Source organism: Epinephelus fuscoguttatus, linkage group LG11 (assembly GCF_011397635.1).
Source record: "Epinephelus fuscoguttatus linkage group LG11, E.fuscoguttatus.final_Chr_v1".
Classification (NCBI taxonomy): domain Eukaryota; kingdom Metazoa; phylum Chordata; class Actinopteri; order Perciformes; family Serranidae; genus Epinephelus; species Epinephelus fuscoguttatus.
This window is the reverse complement of record NC_064762.1, coordinates 24,816,325-24,824,922: the sequence shown is the minus strand read 5'-3', so window position 1 is coordinate 24,824,922 and position 8,598 is coordinate 24,816,325. Positions and strand designations below refer to the sequence as shown.

The window sequence follows — 8,598 nt, the reverse complement described above, 5'->3', positions numbered from 1 at the left end:
AAATACCAAAATAGGAGAACGCATGCTCCAGTAGGACAAAACAGTTTTCTGTAATTTGCTTTATGTGTTAATTAGTAACAGTGAATCTATTTGTGTTCTCTTTTGTGTGAGGCGGCGAGGGATCCCCGAGGAGGTGCTCATTTGTGGACTCACTGTGGAGAAAAGCTCAGGATCAATGCATGAATATTACTTATTCATACATTTCAATGAAAACACTGTAAAGTAAACCTCTGTGGAGAAACACTAGGAGTCCTCCTGGAAACAAAAGGAAGCAGAGGATAAAAAAAAACCTTCACTCCGAGCATTTATATTTGTTGAATGAGAGCACATTACAGATGCCTGACATTCTGTGCTTTAGTAAGATGTCATGCGTGTCCACACCAGCTTCTGTAAAGACACGCTTCACACAGGCTGAGAGAGATGTCAGTGTCAGAGACGCCCTTCTCTGATGCAGACTACATTGTTAATAAAATCCCTGAGAGGCAACCTTACATCATCAAAGTAAATCCACTTCCCTTTGAAACAGAACAACGGCCCTTCATGTAAAAAATTCCAAGGTTCTGAACTTTAACATGGGAATTAAAAACAGTAACTGTGGGATTAACGTTGATTTAATGCCTTTGTTTCACAATCTTTCATCACAGTCTGTTTCACATTATATAGTGTGTAACCAAACATGGCTCACATGATGTGTAAAGAGACATCAAAGATAAATGTAGGAAGGCTGAGCTGCCACTAGATGCCAACATTTACACAAATGAGGATTCACATTCATGGAGTTTATTTCTGGGAGACTAATGAACCTCATTGCTGTACTTAACTTTATTATAATAACACCCATTAGTGTAAGAGGAGGACTTGTTACAGTTTGAAACAATGCTGTGATGCAACTGCTGATCATCTTAGTGTAAGACTGATTCTTGTAGAACACCACAATTACTTACAGTGTTATTAAAATATCAAAAGAACAGTGAGAATAGTATTTTCTACAATCTTTTGCTCTCAAACCTTGAGCTAGATAATATGGTTGCAGAATGAGGTGTAAAACAATCATTACTGTTCAATGCAAAATGTTAACACAAAACCTCACCACTCAAAAGAAAATCCTTTTCGAACCACAAACAAAATAATCAAAGTGTTAGCGTCTACACCGATCAGCCAAAACTGTAAAACCACTGACAGGTGAAGTGAATAACATTGATCGTTTCATTACAGTGCAATGTTCTGCTGAAAAACCTTTGGTCCTAGCATTCATGTGGATGCCCCTTTACGGACTCCATCCACCTAAACATTGTTACAGACCAAGTAACCCCACTCATTGCAAAACTACCCCTGATGACAGTAGCCCCCCAGCAAGGCAATGCACCATGCCACACTGCAAAAACCTCTCAAGCATCGACCTAGCTTTCAAATTTCACAGATCCCAATATGATCACGCATCTGTGGGACAAAGTGGTGCCCAGGAGGTCCTTTGTCCATGCCTCGACAGGTCAGAGTCAAGTCCAATCTACGATCAGGCCTCTAACCTGTCGAGGCATGGAAACAGGACCTCTGTGGGTACCCTGTGTTGTCTGGCACCAAGGCGTTGTGGACAGATCCTTTGAGTCCTGTGGGTTGCAAGGTAAGGTGCCGGCATGCCCAACGGATGTTCAATTGGATTTGGATCTGGGGAATATTGGAGGCCAGGTCAAGGCCTTGAGCTTAGTCACACCTGCCGAGCCACTCCTGAGCAGTTTTTGTGGTGTGCCTGGTGCACTGTCCTGCCTGGGGGGCACACTTCAATCAGGGAATGTAGTTGAAAATAGAGGGGTGTACTTGGTCTGTCATGTCGTTTGGGTGGGTGTAGCGTGTCAAGTAGCATCTACATGAATGGCAGGAACCAAGGTTCCTCAGAAGAGCATTGCACTGTAACAAAATGATCAATGTTATTCACTTCACTTGTCAGTGGTTTTATTGTTTTGGCTGATCAGTACATACTGGAAATTAATAATCATAACACTGCGTTTGACACTGACACAAGGAGTGCTGCTGATTGTTTTCAAGGCAGACATTTTGTGGTGTCATTGTAGGAGAAGCACATGATTGCTACATTACCTTACAATGCATCAGGTCCAGGGTCCTGGTATTGAGCATGCTCGCTCAGTGCCTTGCCTTAGCTGAATACTTAAACAAAACAGAGGTGTCATTATTATCGGTGTTAGCGCCACCTGTTATTTTCCTGGTCAAAATATCTGCTGTGAATATTAAATATATCTGAATGCATAATTTTGTGTTGTGTGGCTCATTGAAGCTTAGGAGAAAAAAACTCAGTTGGAACAAAATATGCTGAATTTGTTCATGGTCCAGAAAAGTCAGAAACCCACAGCTTCAACATGAGAACACCCAGACAGCATAATTTAATATCCCTCATTCATTAGACTCTAAAGACAAGGTTAAGCACTGCTCGCTAACAATCACTCTAAGTGTCCAAGTGGTTCTTGAAGAACTCCTGGACCCTTTCCCACAGGTCCAGCTGAGCCTCAATGTGGGCTTTTGGCTCACCACCAAACACCACTTCCCTTCCAACTGCCGCATGGAACGCAGACGGACAATAAGGCATGTAAGGGACTTCCAAAAAGTGTCCGGCTTTCGGGTATGTCACCACTTCAAAAGACTCTTTGCCGTGTTTTCTCAGTGTTGCGGCAGCCTGCTCGGCATATAACGGACTGTTCCAATTGCAGTCATCTTCAGAAACAGCAAATAGGAACTGGCAGTTGGCACGTTCGATCGGAATCAATGACGCCTTGTTCTTTTCCAAGGAAGGGTCAGATATGGCATTGCGTATATTTAAAAGCCAAGAGGTTGTGATTCTGATCTTCCAGATGACAGAGGGAAGTGGAGGCATCACGATGTCTTTGTAGTGTAAAGGAATCACAGTATTTGCATTGCAGGTGTTAATACAGACAGTTGCTGAGATCCCAGAGAGGAAAGATGACATGGCCAAAGCCAAACCGCCACTGTGGGAGATTGAGATGATGCCAATCCCAGGACCTTTAACCTGCACACAGAGGTAACTGTGTTAATAATCATGTTTAAAAGATTGTAACCCACTAATATGTCCTAGGATCGATAAATAACAACCATGCCTTAATTATATCCAAAACCATTTAAAAAGGCAAAAATTCCTCGACCCGTCAGTGGCATCGTTACATGTCTTGCATTGCCTGGTCCAAAACTTAAAGATATTCAGCTTCTTATCACATAAATAAATAAATTCTCATAATAATAAGCCAGAACTGGAGAATTCTAAGAAATAATTCAGATCAATTTCCTGCCTACTGATCAACTAGATCTGGAGTTATCTTAAAGGTATACTATGCAGGATTTTGGAGCAATAGTGTATAAGCAGGAGAGACGTGTGTTTTGTATCTGCATGGCTCCAAATCATGCCAATTTTGACACATGTTGTGACCATGGAGCACCAGCGCGACTTGCAATTATTCTTAAGATATAATCTGGAGAGGTGTTAGTTTGTTTCCTGCTCACTTTAGGTAAATCCTCACATTTAACAGCACTGCGGTAACAGTTTACCTTTCTGCCAACTGCAAACAACTGCTGACTGGATGTTCCATATTCACACTAATACACTTTTTACACCACAGTGGCCTCGGTTTGGCCAGTCAGCCTCCACTATAGAGCTTTTTATTTCCATTACAACAAATGGTACAATAAGTGGTAATGGGAAAAGGGTAGAAAAACATCCACACTTCCAGCCCAAGAACAAGGAAACTATAAAACCTATAAAACCTTTATAATTTACTTGCCTGAAACAAGCAGGGTGCTTAGGAATAAAATCACCAGTGGTTCCGCTTTAATTTATTTTATTATAACAAAACTTAAACGTTATTTTAACTGTACTATATTTAACTGTATAATATAACAGTAGCTACTTTATTTAAGAGTACTGTATCTATAGTATATTTAGTAGTTTAATGTTTTTGAGACCAAATCTGGGGTTGACTTTTGTTTTTAGTTTTTAGCGCATTTACAAACAGAATCTGACAATCTGCACAGTATACCTTTAAATTTGTATAGTTTGCAAAGAAGGATCTTAATAAAGTCTTGAGTTTGCGTCACATTCACAGATTTGTGTCATCACAAGTGGCCAGCAGATGGCAACATTGACACAGTAAATACAAATATGGACCTAAATATCTAATATAATCTCACAATATTCAATCAGTACAAAATATTTACAACACACAGGGGGGATAAAATTAAGATTATATGATTATAAATGTCTATCTTATATCTATCCTTACTGTTTTAATCTTCAATACTAACCTCTGGCTGTCTCCTCAGATATGTTACAGCTTCTTCAAAGTACTCCAATTCCAACTTTTTAGGTTTTTTTGGCAAACCCTCGTAGCCAAAATAAGCCAAAGCCAGAACAACAAAACCTTTACTGGCCAAGAGGCTGGCTCTGGCCTCTGTAAGACGACCACCAAATGTGTACAAATCCACTATTCCTGGGAATGGACCCTTTCCTGGAGATGACAAGAAAATAAAAAGGGAGGGGTAAAGGTAAGTAGAGCACTGACATCTCTCTGATTTCTCAGCTATCATCAAGAGTGCACAGCTAACCTGGTGGTACGAAGAGGACTCCTCGTATTCTTCCCTCTTGCACAGGTATTCTCTTCATCCCCTCTGTCATGTAGTCTCTCTCGTTGGTTTCAGACGCTAAGACCTCACCAGTCTCTCCACACAGTGCTTCTATGTCCACCAATGTTGGGCTGACGACGTTCTTCTTCAAGAATTTACTGTGCGGCGTCTCCGGTGCCATGGACCAAAACAAACCCATGGGCTCCACACCGGTGTAACTTCCTCCCAGAGAAGGTGTGCGGCACACATCCACCTGGCCAGTTTCATCTGCTTTGTACAGGGCAGAAGCCTTGAAAATCACCCCTCTGTCATCAACTAGTTTGGACCTCAGCTGAACTTGTTTGTAAGGAGCAAGTCCCTCAACTTTTACCTGTACCATTTTATCGAAGAGACAGCGAACACTGGGGAGAATTTTCAGGCGGATCTGTGAAAAAGCCATTTCAGCTCTTCAAGATGGAGACAGTGACTCACTCTAATGGTCTTAATGTCCTTTCCCTTTACTCAAGCCTTTATTCCAATCTTGTAGGTACAGCTAAGTTGTCACTGCATCTGTTAAAGCAATGATGAATCAAATTAATATCTTTCACCACACAAAAAAACCCCCACCTCTATGTCTATAAATGTCATCTGCTTCTTTAAAACCCCTCACCAAACAGTATCAAAATAGTTTTACTGAGAAACTTTGCTGTGAATTTTCTCTAATCTTCAATAACATTCTTCAAAATAAAAATTATCCGATGTTGCACAGAGATATTTTTTGTCTGCAATTTACTGATTTATTTATACCAAGGGGTTTTACACTTTATCTTGGGACCCAAACTATATATTTTAAGTATCCTGGGCACCTAACCTCATGAATGTGTATTAGGGCTGGGCAATATATCGGTATTATATTAACATAATGATATATTAACATATGATATGATATGAGACTAGATATTGGATTGGATTTTGGATAAAGTAATATTATAAGTGTTGTGTTGTCCTGGTTTTAAAGGCTGTATTACAGACTGTTCCAGCTGTTCTATTATTTGCATTTTCCCCAATTTGTCAATATATCTATATTCCTGATGATTAATTATTAAAAAAATCTCTCTTTTGTGAAAGCACTTATAGTCAACATTACAATATCGTCGCAATTGTATCCTACTCCTCGCCTTTAGGGCCATCCACAACCTAGCTCGGTACCTCTCCCAACTCTAACACATCCACACCCCCACCTGCACTCTGAGGTCTTCCTCTTCCATCCACCTCACTGTCCCGCCAGCCTGTCTGACCACTATGGGGTCTAGAGCCTTCAGCTCTCGCCTCTGGAGCTCCCTCCCACCGGACATTCGCAACATCAACCCTCTCTCCACTTTCAAATCCCGCCTCAGAACTCACCTCTTTCAACTAGCCTGTTCAGTTTGACTATCTACCTAGCCACACATCCGCTATTTACACAGAATTTTATTAACTGTAAACTTGTTTGCTGAATATTTATTTGTTGTTATTTTATTAGTCATTTATTTATTTAATGTTACTTTATTCCTTGCCTCAACAACTTTTTTAATCTGCTGTCATTTGCTCTATCTTTGTCTGTAAGGTGACCTTGAGTGCCATGAAAAGCATCTATAAAAAATGTACTATTATCATTATCAAAAATATTGTTATTTTTGTTCTGTCCATATCATCCAGCCCTAGTGCAATTAATCACCATAATGTCAACATTAACCTGTTATCAGTTGGGACTTTAAAGAAACTTTAATTAAAATACTGACATTTATAGACCTTCAATAGATCATTTCACATGCCACCACCAACCTTGTTTTACATTTTTACAATCACACTGTGAGAAGTGCCTTGAACCTGGGCACAAAGTATTCAATCACAAGATGGAGGCACTGATCCAGCTGTTTGGTTCTGTGACTGTGAATGATATGTATATGATATATATACATGATATATTTAATATAGTCTGCATAGATGAATGCATTAACAAGGCCCTGCACAGACATTTGGGGGCAGGTAAAACGTTTTACAAGGCCATGAGTAAACTGCATGAAGACATTTATCACCTTTCACCCACATGCTTATAACTCCTTGACACAGTCACATGAGCAGCACCTGTGTGTGTAGATAAACATGTGTCAAGCTATGGCCTGTGACTGGAGATGTTTTAACTGAGAAATGCTGGGAGTCTTCATCTGAGGGAGAGCAGGTCATTCAGGGACACAGTGATGGCTAACTGGGTGAAAGGTCAAGACAACGCATTTCACTATTCTACAAATTCTACAAAAAGAACCAGTGAGGAGTAGTTAGCAACCAAAACATGAAAGCTAATTTTCCATTGTGGATGAACTCCTCTTGTGGATGTAAGTTAGCTAAATTAGCTGACAAAGTTAGCCTGTTAGCAAAATAAGTGTGCATGTCTGTGTGTTCTGGTCTGTTTACCGCCTTTGTTTTGAACCAACTGGTTTTCCGTAAAGCCTCCTAAGTCATACTGCCAATAATAATCGAAACATGGTCTCCAAACAGTCATAAAATAACCGAAAACATACCTGTACACACAAGTAGCATTGATGTGCACGAAGATATGTAAAATAAGTGTAACGTTAAATGCAGGAAGCACCCAACAGGAGGCAACCGGGCGCAACCACTTTGCCAGTGTAGGGGGGAGCCGGTTTTTGGATCAGCTTCCTTTGGTGTGTGTTTCTTTTGTAAATGTATGGCTTTGTGTACTAATCGTATGCCAAAATACTCCTTTAAAAAATTGAATTAAAATAAAAATCTGAGAAGTATGCTGTATGGCAGCGCGACGAGGACAGCATGTGTCCATCTCCCCCTGTGTGGAATGTAACTGTCCATATCTCTGACAGTTGTACCTGCCTTCTTGTACCAGCAAGAAGTTAAAGTTAGCTTCTTTAAAATATGAGATAAAAAGAAAATAAGATGTTACTTTAATACATTATAACTTTTTTTCCAAGAAATATGACTCGACTCATGAACCTTCACATGTGTGTAGGAAGCTGTAGCAGCCACTAGATGTCAGCATTAGCACAGAAAATTAACACTTAAGCAAGCTGGAAAGGTTAAGATGCCCTTCCTGTACAAGAGTAACATTTAATTTCCATCTCCTAACACGATATATGGCATTTGGGTGTAGCTATGCCCTTGTGCTATCAGCAAGAACACAGTAAGACAAGACCAGTACATGATGGGAAACTCATTTACATCACATGCTCCCCCTATGGAATAGATTATCTGATTAGCTGGACCACCTTGCTGCATATATTTTCATATTAATGAGCAAAATGGCAGGACACTGGGCTCAGCTGCTTCATGTTTATCTCAAGGGTAGGCCCTTGCATGTGTTGTCAGAGGTTTTCTACAGGACTCAATGACATGTCAAGGTGTTTAGCTGGAGTTTTATCCAATTAATCACTGGTTGGCCTGTGCCAGGACTTCAAACCATCTGGGATCCTGAAGGGAGAGGAATCTTTCATGGATCAAAATAAAAAGGGACATTAAGACAGGAGGGGGTGCAAGTAGAGACCAGGGAGGGAGCCAGCTGACACTGGAGAAAGTGAAAGTAAAAGTGGATTTAATAATAGCTATGTAAACACACTTGTAAACATCTGGCAATCGTGTTTGTGCTATTTGAATAACATGTTTGGATTCTACCTGATAGTGATCTGTGTTTGGACTTTGAGGCACTTTAAAACACATTTTTTTCTATATTTAGAGTAGCACCTCTTTAGTCATTGGTGGAGTTTGAATTTCCTTCCTATCAACAGCTGTTGCATGAAATGATTCATATGACTTGAGTTGACCTTTGCACCATTTTCCAAGTGCAATAACATCGTAACAAGCACAAAGACAGGTTATTTAGACATTTGGAGAACAGAGGAAATATTTCAAAGTAGAAGAAAAACAGGGACAAAATGTAAAATACGAATTTATTAACCATAAAAATAT

At 40.1% G+C, this 8,598-nt stretch overlaps 1 protein-coding gene across 1 annotated transcript; it reads right to left on the bottom strand.

Moving 5' to 3' along the window:
* Nucleotides 1–595: 595 nt before the first annotated feature.
* acot20 (acyl-CoA thioesterase 20) lies at nt 596–7,271 on the bottom strand. Its single transcript, XM_049589550.1, has 4 exons — nt 7,182–7,271; nt 4,624–5,190; nt 4,324–4,526; nt 596–3,037 (listed from the first exon to the last, which is right to left on the bottom strand). The coding sequence occupies exons 2-4, from the start codon at nt 5,078–5,080 to the stop codon at nt 2,459–2,461; spliced, it is 1,239 nt and encodes a 412-aa protein (XP_049445507.1). The 5' UTR covers nt 5,081–5,190; nt 7,182–7,271; the 3' UTR covers nt 596–2,458.
* Nucleotides 7,272–8,598: the final 1,327 nt, after the last annotated feature.

Coding starts and splice junctions, on each gene's coding strand:
- acot20 (XM_049589550.1), bottom strand. CDS start 5,080: ATGGCTTTTTCACAGATCCGCCTGAAAATTCTCCCCAGTGTTCGCTGT. Junction 4,527..4,623: donor AGTCCTCTTCGTACCACCAG/GTTAGCTGTGCA, acceptor TGTCATCTCCAG/GAAAGGGTCCATTCCCAGGA. Junction 3,038..4,323: donor ATCTGAGGAGACAGCCAGAG/GTTAGTATTGAA, acceptor CTCTGTGTGCAG/GTTAAAGGTCCTGGGATTGG.